The 14,861-nt window shown below is 43.1% G+C and overlaps 1 protein-coding gene and 1 long non-coding RNA gene across 6 annotated transcripts; both read left to right on the top strand.

Moving 5' to 3' along the window:
• Positions 1-497: 497 nt before the first annotated feature.
• Positions 498-1,970, top strand: LOC110491921. Its single transcript, XR_005036517.1, has 2 exons — positions 498-988; positions 1,040-1,970. It is a non-coding gene; the product is annotated as an uncharacterized LOC110491921 (long non-coding RNA).
• Positions 1,971-2,973: 1,003 nt separating this feature from the next.
• mkrn4 (makorin, ring finger protein, 4) lies at positions 2,974-8,731 on the top strand. Of its 5 annotated transcripts, none has more exons than XM_021565769.2 (8): positions 2,974-3,127; positions 3,996-4,130; positions 4,235-4,518; positions 6,177-6,313; positions 6,675-6,931; positions 7,063-7,170; positions 7,371-7,491; positions 7,631-8,731. In XM_021565769.2, the coding sequence occupies exons 1-8, from the start codon at positions 3,075-3,077 to the stop codon at positions 7,778-7,780; spliced, it is 1,245 nt and encodes a 414-aa protein (XP_021421444.2). In that variant the 5' UTR covers positions 2,974-3,074; the 3' UTR covers positions 7,781-8,731. The 5 variants fall into 5 exon arrangements, with proteins under 5 accessions (XP_021421444.2, XP_021421443.2, XP_021421441.2 ...); XM_021565768.2 differs by having other exon boundaries at positions 6,672-6,931; XM_021565766.2 differs by lacking the exon at positions 2,974-3,127 and adding an exon at positions 3,400-3,534 and having other exon boundaries at positions 6,672-6,931.
• Positions 8,732-14,861: the final 6,130 nt, after the last annotated feature.

Genomic DNA, 14,861 nt, shown 5'->3' with positions numbered 1-14,861 from the left:
CCAACCGTGAAGCATGGAGGAGGAGGTGTGAGGGTGCTTTGCTGGTGACGCTCAGTGATTTATTTAGAATTCAGGGCCCACTTAACCAGCATGGCAACCGAAGCATTCTGCAGTGATACGCCATCCCATCTGGTTTGGGCTTAGTGGGACTATCATTTGTTTTCAACAGGACAATAACCCAAAACACACCTCCAGGCTGTGTAAGGGCTATTTGACCTAGAAGGAGAGTGATGGAGTGCTGCATCAGATGACCTGGCCTCCACAGTCCCCCGACCTCAACCAAATTGAGATGGTTTGGGATGAGATGGATCGCAGAGTGTAGGAAAAGCAGCCAACAAGTGCACAGCATATGTGGAAACTCCTTCAAGACTGTTGGAAAAGCATTCCTCATGAAGCTGGTTGAGATAATGCCAAGAGTGCAAAGCTGTCATCATAGCAAACGGTGGCTACTTTGAAGAATATAAAATATTATTTGATTTATCGTTTCATACACTACACTTTTTTTGGTTACTACATGATTCCATGTGTTATTTCATAGTTTTGATATCTTCGCTATTATTCTACAATGTAGAAAATAGTACAATTAAAGAAAAACCCATGAATGAGTAGGTGCTGCTGTAGGGATTTCGCTAATGGAGGTAACACTAACACTAATGGAGGTACGAGACCAATTATGTAGACCTCTTCTTCCAGAGTAATGTTGTGAATGGGTACTACTACCCTAATTGAGTCTGTTGCCAAAACCTGGCAAACCTTTTTTTAACAGGTTTCACTTCACATTATGAGTAAAATGTTGTTGTCTCATGAATGCATTTGGAGGTTTTCTGTTAAGGAAATTGTTAATTCAGGTTACAAAGTATTTATAAGTTCTAAAGAGACTATATAGAAGTTGCTTAACAACATGGTGCAGGTCAAAAGGAAAACGGGATGGTGCAGGTCAAAAGGAAAACGGGATGGTGCAGGTCAAAAGGAAAACGGGATGGTGCAGGTCAAAAGGAAAACGGGATGGTGCAGGTCAAAGGAAAACGGGATGGTGCAGGTCAAAAGGAAAACGGGAAATGGATGTTAATCAATATGGATAGTGTTAGAGTTCGAAAAACTAGTTATTAACATAAACTTGAGCCTCTACCTTTCCTTGGTTATACTGTATTCAACTGAATATTGGTTAACATTTTCATACTTCTCTCAGAATTGTTTCATACACTACTGGTACTGTTAGCAGTAGAGCAATTATTTTAGGGAATTTAATTGTAGTTAGGGAATAAAAAAAAGTTAATGAATAATGTTCACCAGAATAATGGTGGTAATTTTGTTAGATTGTACAGATGTGTGCTCTTTGGTTTATCCAAGGTACCTAAGTGGTGAGTTGTAATGTTATAATATACCTGGGTACACAAATTAAAATATATAGATAATTATGACAACTAATGACAAAGTCTTATGTAAGTTTTTAAGGCTGTCATCTTTCAGTGAGCATCGGTTATGGACAGGTACCACTGTGAAATGTGACTACTACCCCCAACATGTTTTCTAAAATACTGAAGTAATATTTTCTAGATGAGTTTGGCCTTTTACTTTGAGAGGTGTGATTCTGTATCTAATCTAGATGAATGGAGAACCAGCAAAGGACCAGTCCTTAAACCTTAGTGTATTACTTACATTACTGGTACATGTAATGTAGTGGTGCCTGCCTATCTTACCACGACTCAGGACAGACAACGTGGCTGCTTTGTGGATTAAAGATATGTCTGGCATAATACATTTGGATGATGAGAGATGAATATCAAGACCAAAATCACACATTTGAACTCTGCATCCACTCAGGACTATAATGTACAACACTGAACAAACTACTTTTTCAAGGATTTTATGTATTCTATCTACAATTTCATTATTGTTTCTAGGTCTGCACTCTCTGGGGTTGGAACTTTAATAAATGCAAATAGCAAATAAAAAGTGTTTTATGTAAAGTTGTAGAACTCAACTACCTCATGAAATTGGTGACACCTATGAACGCTCTGCATATTGGAAGTACATTGTACATAAAGTGAGACTAAAATGTTTTCCAATTGCAGTATATGTAGCTAATGTATATAGTATGTATTCACAAATTTTCCCCCAAAAGTAAGTTTGTAAGTTTTATCAGTGTCCTTTTGTGAGGCCAAATTTTGTTAGAGGCACTTGAGATAGAATATTCTATTGTTCCCAATTTATCTCCAGTTGAAACAGTTTTTCAAGATATCAGAATGGCAAAACCTCTGTGAAGGCAATCGTTATTTTTGTGACTTCGCCCAAATAATGAACCGATACAAGTTGCAGCACTTTAATAGTTTTTGTACATGATTGTGTCTCAATGTTTGTATTTAATATGCATTTGATATACTGCTTTTTATTACAAAGGTAATCTCAAAGACTAGTACATTCCAGTAAATTATCATATGCAATATTTTAATGAGACATTTACAGTTATTGATACATTTATGCTTAATTAGGGTGGTGTTCCTATTGGTCGGATGTGATGTTTGATCATGGCTTTTTTTTGCGGATTCGATTATGCTGAGCTACAGGGTGCCGGTCTATTACCCGTGACGCGAACGGGCAAAAGCTGTGAGGAAGGAACGCCACTCTCAAATCGATCAGTGATCTGCGCTGCTTGGTCATGTCAACAAGGCAGCATGGCGCATCGTCCAGGACCATACCTCTCTTTTCCATTTAAAATGTGTTTGCAGTTTCAAACTAGTTTTCATCGGGAAGGCAGATACATATTTTGAAAAGCTATCGATGTTGCATATGAAAACAGAATCGTACTCACGTACGAATTACGTCACTTTTGTTTTGAGCCGACTTCGCAGTGGACTTTGAACGGGGCACCTGGCTCACGACATGAAGCTGCCCGATTCCTTCTCCCGGTGCAAAACACGTCTACCCGGGCCAGATTAATCGAATCCCCCATTGGTTCCTTTCCTAATTGGATAGATAGGAAAGTAACGCCCACTTTCTATTTTGCTGAAAAGTTTATAGCTAGTGTTTTTGAGGGGGGGGGGTAATAACCTCAACAAGACGCAGGCCACAAAATGGAGTCAGATATAGGGCAATCTTCGCATTTTCGTAGTGGTGTGACTTGTAGGTATGCATCCCAAAATGAACTTGTTTCATATGGCCTTGAATGCGATTTGTTTGAAAGAACTGTGTGACTAAATGCAATTCATTTGTTCAGTACTAGGCCTACAATTCATCTTCCTCTGAAAATGTTCTGCTGCACAGGGCACTTTTTTGTTGTCGTTGGCTGCTGCACAGGTCTTGACTATTGTTTGCCGACTTGTTATATTTGAATAACATGAACAAAAGTGAAGTTGTGGTGGAGCACGAGGCATGGTGTATGTGACGTAGTATGTTAACCGCTTGTGTGCCATTTGCTGTAGTCGGGTCTTGAAAAACAAAGACGACTTTTATTTGACAAGCAATAATGGAACAATATGGGTTTCCGTACCATGACTCTTATGAACGTCCTTCAATTAATAGAAAGATTTGCAGGTATGTTTTTTTTGGTTTGAGAACTGGGTCGGGTTTCGCAAACACAGCCCATCTATTCTGAAAAAAAATGGTTTAGTCTTCGATTAACCTAACGCGCACTAGGCGTGTCTTGATCTGTTGCAATGATGTTTACATCCGGTTGTAGCGCACACAAGTTCTTGTACGACTAAAGCATAATGACTCTTAAGAGCAGTTATTGATTTGACGTTAATTGGAAATCGTTATAACTACACTTTTGAGATGTCGTTGCTATGGACTTCATTGCCTCTAGTTGCTAACTAGCTAGCTAACGCGTAACTAACATGTTCGGTTAAAAGGGTTCGAACCCCGGTCACTACACACCCACATCGAGAAGAGCATGAGCTTGTCTTGCAGTCTTGACAGGTTATATCTTTCTTTTTTTGTATGCCGAGTCTCAAATCTACAGTGAATGTGATGGTTCCATGACATCTGTTTTACAGGCAATTCTTGAACGGTTCATGCAGATTCGGTTCGCGCTGTCATTATCTACACGAGTTGCCATCAGTGTTGCCGCCGACATCCCAAATATGCAGGTACTTCCAGAAAGGTGGATGCTGGTTTGGAGATGGCTGCAGGTGAGACATTAAATTCATAATGACCTGACTTACTTAGACTACCTTATAAACCTTTACACTACCTACTTTCTGAGTCATTTAATTATGTTTTGCCTATTCTACAGATATCTCCACGTCACTGATCCTGAGGCAGCCAGTGCGGGGTTGAGTAGGAGGGGTTCAGCACCTGTGGTTCACACCCCGTGGGTTGGCCATGCACTACCAGAACGTAGAGGATCAGAGCCATCTCTACTGCAGGCACAGGGCTTCTACAGCCAAGGACGCCGGGGTGCAGAGTCCATGCAGACCTATGTAGCACACCTCCAACACAACTTTGGCCGTCAGAACACTGATATCACAGAAGAGGATGTAGCCGAAGGTTCATCGCAAACTTCACCGCACCGACGGGGTATGACCTCAATTGGTCCCCTTAGCTAGGTTTTACCCTGGTATCGGGGTATACTGTTGACCTGGTTCCTGATCTGTTTGTCCAGTCTTGCAAACTCAAATGTTTGGCATTACAATGACCGTAGGGATTAGCAAGGTTGCTCAAATTGATCTGGGACTAGGATGCTGTATTGTCGTACTGTACAGAGGAATTTGACTGTATGTTAACTCAAAAAAAGAAACGTCAACTGCGTTTATTTTCAGCAAACTTAACGTGGGTAAATATTTGTATGAACATAACACGATTCAACAACCGACATAAACTGAACAAGTCCCACAGACATGTGACTAACAGAACTTGAATAATGTGTCCCTGAACAAAGGGAGGGGTCAAAATTAACAGTCAGTATCTGGTGTGGCCACCAGCACTGCAGTACTTAATGCAGCATCTCCTCCTCATGGACTGCACCAGATTTGCCAGTTCTTGCTGTGAGATGTTACCCCACTCTTCCACCGAGGCACCTGCAAGTTCCTGGACATTTCTGGGGGGAAAGGCCCTAGCCCCCACCCTCCGATCCAACAGGTCCCAGACATGCTCAATGAGATTGAGATCCGGGCTCTTCGCTGGCCATGGCAGGACACAGACATTCCTGTCTTGCAGGAAATCACGCACAGAACGAGCAGTATGGCTGGTGGCATTGTCATGTCAGGATGAGGCTGCAGGAAGGGTACCACATGAGGGAGGAGGATGTCTTCCCTGTAAAGCACAGTGTTGAGATTCCCTGCAATGACAGCCTCAATCCGATGGTGCTGTGACACACCACCCCAGACCATGACGGTCCCTCCACCTCCAAATCGTTCCCGCTTTAGAGAACAGGCCTCGGTATAATGCTCATTCCTTCGACAATAAACGCTAATCTGTCCATCACCCCTGGTGAGACAAAACTGCGACTCGTCAGTTTTTGCCAGTCCTGTCTGGTCCAGCGACAGGTTTGTGCCCATAGGTGACGTTTCTGGTGAGGCCCTGCCGTACAACGGGCCTACCAGCCCTCAGTCCAGCCTCTCAGCCTATTGCGGACAGTCTGATCACTGATGGAGGGATTGTGCGTTCCTGGTGTAACTCGGGCAGTTGTTGTTGCCGACATCCTGTACTTGTCCCGCAGGTGTGATGTTTGGCTGTCCCGAACCTGTGCAGGTGTTACACGTGGTCTGCCACTGTGAGGACGATCAGCTGCCCGTCCTGTTTCCCTGTAGCGGTGTCTCACAGTACGGATATGGCAATTTATTGCTCTGGCCACATCTGCAGTCCTCATGCCTCCTTGCAGCATGCCTAAGGCACGTTCATGCAGATGAGCAGGGACCCTGGGCATCTTTCTTTTGGTGTTTTTCAGAGTTAGTAAGAAAGGCCTCCTCTAGTGTCCTACGTTTTCATAACTGTGACCTTAATTGCCTACCTTCTGTAAGCTGTTAGTGTCTTAACGACCGTTCCACAGGTGTATGTTCATTCGTTTATGGTTCATTGAACAAGCATGGGAAACCCTTTACAATGAAGAGCTGTGAAGTTATTTGTATTTTTACAAATTATCTTTGAAAGACAGGGTCCTGGAGAAGGGACGTTTCTTGTTTTGTTGAGTTTGTGTGTGTTACAACTAAGTACTACTAATGTTCCTTTATTTGCAGCGGCGTCATCACATGCTCATGTCCCAGAGCCCCAAGCTTCAGTCCAACAGTGTCCTGAGACATCGGCCCAAACTACAGTTCCATCCAGCACACTGTCGGCTCAAGCAGGCGAATGGAGGCCTCTAGTCAATCAGCAGGTTTGTCATCGTTATGGAAATTAGGTTACTTTCTCTGCTACCTCAAGGATTTTTTATTTTTTTAATGCAATCTCAAAGTCTAGATCTAGAATATACCCAGATAGCACATGGAAATATTTAGTATTTGTTCTTTGTTTAAGGGATTCAAGTTTGTCCTAGATGCTTGTGCCACAGCTTGAAAGGTCACTGCTGCTGAATTGGATCATTTTCGGTGGCGCAGTTGGTTAATATATTGTCAAGCAGAGCGACCATGTGCCCTCTGCCTCGCCAACACACAAGTTCACCTACTGGTTAGGATGTTGAGCGTGGAAGTAATACTGCTAAGCAGCACAATGAAGCCTGTTACACTTGTTGTTAGCAGGAGCCTTCCACCCTGGAGGTAGCAGCAGAGCATGGTGCCTCCTCTGCCACTGCTGCCTTCCAGACGGCCCAGGAGCATACGGAATCCTTCAACCAAAGTAAAGATGTGACCTGTGGCATCTGCATGGAGACTGTGTACGAGAAGACCAGTGCTGAGGAGAGGCGCTTTGGCATCCTGCCCAACTGCAGCCATCCTTTCTGCCTGAGCTGCATTGTCACCTGGAGGAAAACCAAAAACTTCCATGAAGAAGTTATAAAGTAAGATGGCAGGGCAGCATAGTTTATGGCAGTATTTTTTTTTTTTTAAATGTAAAGTTGTTTTACTAAGCGTGTTCTTTTTATTTTTTTACTTGCCTGGAAGGGCTAAACATTTGTCTTCTTTCCCAAAGGAGCTGCCCACAGTGCAGAGTGAAGTCCGCATTTTACATCCCTAACAAGTACTGGGTGGAGGGACAACCAAAGGAAACCCTCATCCGTAACTTCAAAGCGAAATGCAGGTTAGCGTTTGTCATTCTGTCTAGAATTGTCAAATAGTGCTCTTTCTGGGATATTGGCTTTAAAGGAATGCGTTTCTTCCTGATTAATCAAGAATTCCTGCTATTCCTCCATTCATGTTATTGAAATGCCCCTGTCCCCTAGCCAAAATTCTGATTCTGTTGTCCTGGTCACATCCCTGTTTTTTTTTGTTTTTTTTCAGTAAAAGAAGATGTAGTTTCTTCATGCGTCATGGATGCTGTCCCTTCAAGACTGAGTGTCTCTATTGGCATGACCTGCCTCATGGCTACCGACCACCTCGCCGACGCAGATCAGCACATTCTGTAAATATTTGGCATCGCTTTTGCTTCACACACACATTTTAACATAGATACATGTAAACGGGAACAGACATTTGATATTGTGACCACTCAATGCATTTCTAAATTGCAGAAGTTTTTTTTTGTTGCTCTTTTCCAATAGCACCATGCAATGAGTCTGGATGACTTGGGCAGCCTACAACTTCTTGACTATGTCATTGCTATGACTCTGCTGGATGACTTGCTGGAGGATGAGGATGACGATGAGTTCCCCTTGTACCTGAGTGAATATGACGATTATGACCTATTCTGAGCACCACCCTGCTCCAAGGATTTGGTATGCAATGGTTGGCTAGGTCATCTACTCTAACCCAATTAAAGAAGACTGCCATTTATTCACTCACTGTCTCTCAGAACTGAAGTCCCTATATATGCTGCATATATCTGCTCTCCTGGTGGGCAAAATAATTGTTTGAGGTATAGGCCCAGCACTTGCAGACCTGTTGCTTGAAGAACTGTACCGAAGGCTAGGATTACCACTGGTTCGCTTACTAGGATTGTTAAGCCTCCCACGCTTGATATGAACAGTCCTAACAAACCACTAAACTTTTGGTTGGATCCAGGGCTGGTTGTTAGACAGGAAGATTGGTTCTTCTCTTGCTGTTGATGGCGTTGGTTCATTGCAAGTAGAGGCTGGGTTAATTGATTAGTTGGTCAATTGATTGCCCTCTGTTCCATTGGTTGGTCCTGTTTAAAAAATGTTAAAAAAAAGTGTTACTTGCCATTTGCACCATTTAGAAAGTGAGATTTTTTTTATTTTTTAGAATGTGTAGTTTATATTTTATGTCTAAATTGGAAGTATACTTTGCCTTGACCTAAGATATGGCGATTTACTCCTATAGCATCATACAAATCTTGCCATGCCTCCGGGCAATACCTTGCCCTGCCCTGCTATTTGTCTCTTGTCTGACATACTTGAAAGTGGAGGCTGCTGAGGAGAGGACGGCTCATAATAATGTGCGGGAATGGTATCAAACATATGAAAAACCATGTTTTTGATACCATTCCAGCCATTATGAGCCATTCTCCCCTCAGCAGTCTCCACTGTACTTGAGATGCTTTACTGTACTGTTGACAGGGCATGACACTCCTGTTGACGTGCTGATTGAAGACCCTAATGTCTGATTTTTATTACTTCTAACCTGTTTGTATTTGCACGCACAGAAAAGAGAATAAACATAGTTTCACAGTTTGCCTGTTTTTATTAATTGTTTTTGCTCATTCTGTCTAACCTGCTTCGGGGTTTGATGACTACCACTGTATACTGTTTTGGCTTCAGTATGACTGTTGAACACACACCAGTAACCAAGTTTGACTTGAAGCCAATAAAGTTTGTTTACACAAGCAGCCCAAATTTGATGTGTTGACCGATCTGATTTTGAAAAGATGTGAATTGGTAAAAACAACATCCCTATTGGGCTGCCTGTCTAAATACAGACGTTGCTGGCTTCATGTCACACTTGGTCATTGGGTTGATTTGTTTTAACCTTTTCATACTAAAGCCACAATCCTGTAGTGGTTGTCATCAAAACAGCTTGGTGTGGATGACTTGCACGTTTTGTATTGTGAAAGTGAATCACTTCTAATACATACAGTTAAATGGTTCTGTAGCTCCAGCCAGCAAGGGTTTGATGGATTCTCTCGGTTGTTGCTCTCTTCATGGGGGGGGCTGCCAGTGCCCTCCACGCTCTGTGGGTGTTCCAGCGACGGTCAGACCCGGACCGCTGCATCCACACTTGTCTCGACACTTTGCCAGGCAGAAATATGCCGAAACGATGGTAAATTGGAGAAATGCGGTGATAGAAAAAGTTACCAATTGTCATACTTGAGTAAAAGTAATGCCTTTAACAGAAAATGACTCATGTGAAAATCACCCAATAAAATAGAGTACAAATATTTAGTTTTAAATATACTTATGTAAAGAAAGTCAATGTATTTAAAAGTACAGAATTTCAAATTCCCTATATTAAGCAAACCAGTTGGCACCATTTAAATTTTTATTTTTTTGAAATAAAAAATTATGGACTGCCAGGGACACAACATCACTCAGACATAATTTACAAACAGTGTTTTTGTTTAGTGAGGCAGTAGGGATGACAAGAGTTGTCCTCATAAGTGCATGAATTGGAGCTTTTCCCTGTCCTGCTAGCCATTCAAAATGTAACCAGCACTTTTGGGTGTCAGGGGAAAATGTATGGAGTAAAAAGTACACTTTTGGAATGTAGTGAAGTAAAAGTAGTCAAATATTAACAGTGAAGTACAGATATCCCCAAAAATGACTTAAGTAAAACATACTTTTAAGTGCTTTACATCACTGGAGAAATTACATGTCAGAGTTTGTTCCACTAAATCTTAATGCACATGTGAAAAGCATTGAGTAGGCCTATAGCTAATATTTTCATTGTAGCTGTACACAAAACTATAGTATACTGTTTTACATTCACAACGAACAATCACCCTTAGCTATGGTCTTCTCCTCAGCAAACCAGTCTCCTTCTAACTGAGCCTTTTATCCTTCCTCCACCTCGTACTTTACAGGACCAGTATTCTCCTTCTGCTAGAATGTCTCCGGCAGGGGGAGCCTGCTCTGATTGTCCAGCTCCTGGGAGTCCCTGGCCCCTCATCACACCCCAGTGCAGAGACAGACTGAGGGGACTATGCAAGCTTCTGAGGGGTGGTGTTACGGACTGCACCTCAAATCACATTGGCTGATGCCAAATATGTATATAATACATGGGATTTAAATAACGTTTTTCAAGGACCTAAAGTTGCTTTACAATAAAACACAAACAACCAGAGATCAAAACAACGGCAGACTAAACAGCAGTTAGAAAAAAGACAAAACAGAGAAGGGGGTACCAGTATAAGTGAATATGTACTGTATGTCTCAAATCCAATCCAATTCTATTTGTCACATGAGGATCTGAGGACCCATGCCAAATCATTCAGCCTCCTGAGGGGGAATAGGTTTTGTCATGCCCTCTTCACGACTGTCTTAGTGTGTTTGGACTATGATAGTTTGTTGGTGATGTGGACACCAAGGAACTTGAAGCTCTCAACCTGTTCCACTACAGCCCCGTTGATGAGAATGGGGGCATGATCGGTCCTCCTATTCCTGAAGTCCACAATCATCTCCTTTGTCTTTATCACGTTGAGAGAGGTTGTTGTCCTGGCACCGTACGGCCAGGTCTCTGACCTCCTCCCTATAGGCTGTCTCGTCGTTGTCGGTGATCAGGCCTACCACTCTTGCATCATCGGCAAACTTGATGATGGTGTTGGAGTCTTGCTTGGCCTTGCAGTCATGGGTGAACAGGGAGTACAGGAGGGGACTGAGCACGCACCCCAGAGGGGCACCTGTGTTGAGGATCAGCGTGGCGGATGTGTTGTTACCTACCCTTACCACCTGGGGGCGGGCGTCAGGAAGTCCAGGACCTAGTTGCAGAGGGAGGTGTTTAGTCCCAGGGTCCTTAGCTTAGTGATGAGCTTTGAGGGCACTATGGTGTTGAACGCTGAGCTGTAGTCAATGAATAGCATTCTCACATAGGTGTTCCTTTTGTCCAGATGAGAAAGGGCAGTGTTGAGAGCAATAGAGATTATTCTGTGGATCTATTTGGGTGGTATTCAAATTGGAGTGGGTCTAGGGTTTCTAGGATAATGGTGTTGATGTGAGCCTTGACTAGCCTTTCGAACCACAGAGACTATGGTAGTCTGCCTGAAACATGTTGGTATTACAGACTATTACAGGTTGAAAATATCAGTGAAGACACTTGCCAGTTGGTCTCCGCATCCTCGGAGTACACATCCTCTATGTTTGAGGTGCTGTCCCTCCTGTGTCAGACTACTTCTCCCATACTGTTTCCCCTGGCATGTCTTTTCCCTCTCTGAACCCGCCTCACACTGTCTAGTCACAGCTGTAACGTCGCTATAAAATCGCTACTCCAGGCCTACCTGCCTCGGTTCTCTGTCATTTTTATTAGGTACACCAATCTATAAACGGGTCAGACCCCCTTAGCCTTCAGAACAACCTGAATTCTTTGGGGCATGGAAACATTGCTCAATTGGTATTACACCACCCAGCCTGTACCGTTGACACCAAATAGGATGGGGCCATGGACTCATGCTGCTTACGCCAAATCCTGACTTTGCCACCAGCATGACGCAACAGGAACCAGGATTCGTGGGACAAGGCAATGTTTTTCCAGTACTCAATTGTCCAGTGTGATCACGTGCCCACTGGAGCTGCTTCTTATTGTTTTTATCTATGAGTGGGACCCGGTGTGTTTGTCTGTTGCAATAGCCCATCCGTGACAAGGACTGCCGAGTTTTTGTTTGTCGCCCCATTCTCGGTAAACCCTAGACACTGTCGTCCGTGAAAAGCCCAGAAGGCCAGACGTGTCTGAGATACTGGAACCTGCACGCCCGGCACCGACGATCATACCATGCTCAAATTCTCTTAGGTCACCCGATTTGCACATTTCAATCGAACAGTAACGGAATGCCTCGATGCCCGTTTGCCTGCTTTATATAGCAAGTCACGTCCACGTGACTCACTGTCTGTAGGAGAAAACCATTTTTGTGATTGGGGTGGTGTACCTAATAAACTATATATGTATATAGACATACAGTACCAGTAAAAAGTTTGGTCACACCTACTCATTCCAGGGTTTTTCTTAATTTTTTACTAGTTTCTACATTGTAGAATAATAGTGAAGACATCAAAACTATGAAATTACACATGGACTCATGTAGTAACCCAAAAAAGTGTTAAACAAGCTAAATCTATTTTATATTTGATATTCTTCAAAGTCGCCATACAAAGTTGCCATATTATGACACTTTTGCACAAAGAGAGAGGGAGAGGTGTCAGTCACTAAACCTTGAGTCCCCTGTGCTCGTGTCCGAGTCACCAATGGTCGAGTCACAAGTACTTATGGCAGAAGTGCTCGAGTCCTGGTCCATGTCTCAGTCACTGGGTCCACATTAACTCAAAATAAAGTTATTTACACAGTCGGATATATTGTAGTGGCAAGAGGAATTTAGTCAATAAATTGTTTGGTATCCCTTTTCCTTTCTTTCTGTGCCGACAAATGGTCATGTTAAAAGGGCCACATTCGTTGCAAAACGTTCTCGAATGTTGCATATAGAAATTCCATGAATGGAGCCAACGTTATTCCTTACTCTACATGTCAGAGAGGCATGTTTGTTCTACATAGCATATATCTATCTGAACGTTCCTAGACCTTGCATCCTACTGAACGCTCCCCAGGTTGTTAGCTATAGCCTTCCAATGCATGATAGAAAGAAAAAAACATATTGCCTGTGTTATGGGTCATATCTTTTGAACGGTAATCTCTCTAGCCGTTTTGCTACAGAACCTGGACATAAAATGCAGTGGGGAAAGTGGAAGGGTTGAGCGAGACTAAAAATTCAAGGACCGCCTACTTTTCTATACTCAAGGTAGAGAAAAACATAGCATGACTGTTGTTTTATCATTAAACTCAATGCTGCTGTTGTTTTTAATTTGGTAAAGCAACGTGTGTTTCTTAACCAGACAAAGGGTAACTAACTAGAAGGCTGGTGGTGACTGGTTAGCTGCGGGTAAGCAAGAGAGTTGCCAGTGTGATGTGCATAATCGGAAGTGGAGCCAGGGTGAAGCCTGTCTGCCCAACAACATATCATACTAATTTGAGTGTCTTGGATTTACATTTACTATGTTACTATGTTACTATGTTTACTATGTTGGTCTATGAGACCAGGCTGCAATGCCCACACTCATTGCTTGCTCTCCTGTAGCTCCCCAGCTGACAGCCCTGATTGTTTGTTTTTACGTAACAACACACACACGCCTAAGCAGTGATGGTGTGAGTTGACACGCACGCACGCACGCACGCACACGCACACGCACACGCACACGCACACACACACACACACACACACACACACACACACACACACACACACACACACACACACACACACACACACACACACACACACACACACACACACACACACACACACACACACACTGAGCTGGTTTAGGTAGCACCTAATAGGTACTGTACTTATCCTGGTCTACTTCCCTGACTGAGGATCTCATAATAGGATTACTGACGTCCTGAGTGTAGTCCTCTGAGACTGACAGAGCGAGTGAAGAGATCAATGGAGTAAGACAGATGGTAAGGAATTCTACTCTCTTTTTTTCCCTCTCAGAGTGATATGCAGATATGCAGTCTTGTTCTTGCCTTCTTGATTATTTGACATGTATTCTACTTTCTTACTTTGGCTTTGGTCCAAGGGACAGGGAGCAGTTGTCTTTGGTCCCCATTCTCCAGTAGCATCGTTCTGCTGCTATGGTGCCGATCCATGCTATGCACCCTCAGGTGAGTCAGAGCATCTCTCTTCTGGCTATACAAACCCTCTGCTAATGATTCAGACTGTACCTAATACAGTGGGCTCATAATGTCCAAGTGAGTCAGGGTTTCTATTCTTCCAGCCTGATGAGGGGCCACCTAAACAAAGTGACCAGCCGACCAAGATGCTAATCGTGCTAGACAGTGAGGACAGTGAGGAAGGTATAGTACCTTAGTGTGCCCTCTCTAGCAATAACAGAGTCATTATGTCATTGCTGTTGTTGGGCGGATATCATGTGTGCAATTATCGAAGAATACTTTTCGTGAAAACGGATGGAAACAAGTGTTTTTGTAAAAACAGCGACGTGATATGAATGATAGTTTGAGCTCTATTGGGGACCATCCTAATGTTGTATCACTGTGAAGCGCAAGGCTCTGATCTGACGTGAAGAATAACTTGGCATGTTGGTGTCTTTCATACAGAGGCCAGTTAGGAAGAATAACTTGGCATGTTGGTGTCTTTCATTCATAGAGTCCATTGAAGAGCAGCAGCCGGTTACACCATGGAATGACCTGTGTATTATAGATCGCGTAGGCTTCACCAGGTGAGGTTTTATCCTCTGTGTGACTGACGATAACCATCACTATATTGGTAAGGATCAAGAACAGGTCGTCTCATCCCTAATCCAGACTTGTTGTTAAAGTGTTCAAGTCCTGCAATTGCCCCAGATATGTGTTTGGTAATGTGTTTGGTTGTCTTGAGCTGGTTCATTGGGCATCTCTTTCTCTTTCTTACTCTGTGTCTCTCTCCCTCTCTCCCTCTTCATCGGTCTGTCCCTCCCTTCCTCTATCACAGTGCTAAGATGTCAGAGGAACAAGTGGAGGTAAGGCAATCCGTCAGTAGTTCTCATTAACATGATGTTATGATGCATTGCAATCATAGGGATACACCTTGTGTGGGTATTGTGCGTACGGATTCCC

The sequence above is a fragment of the Oncorhynchus mykiss genome, chromosome 16, assembly GCF_013265735.2.
Source record: "Oncorhynchus mykiss isolate Arlee chromosome 16, USDA_OmykA_1.1, whole genome shotgun sequence".
NCBI classification, from domain to species: Eukaryota; Metazoa; Chordata; class Actinopteri; order Salmoniformes; family Salmonidae; genus Oncorhynchus; species Oncorhynchus mykiss.
This window is presented reverse-complemented; position numbering and strand designations above follow the sequence as displayed.

What these genes read in the sequence shown, in the direction of transcription:
- mkrn4 (XM_021565766.2), top strand. Translation starts at nt 3,467, where the DNA reads ATGGAACAATATGGGTTTCCGTACCATGACTCTTATGAACGTCCTTCA. An exon ending in ATTAATAGAAAGATTTGCAG is followed by an intron (nt 3,535 to 3,995) that starts GTATGTTTTTTT and finishes TCTGTTTTACAG; the next exon opens with GCAATTCTTGAACGGTTCAT. An exon ending in AACTTCACCGCACCGACGGG is followed by an intron (nt 4,519 to 6,176) that starts GTATGACCTCAA and finishes CTTTATTTGCAG; the next exon opens with CGGCGTCATCACATGCTCAT.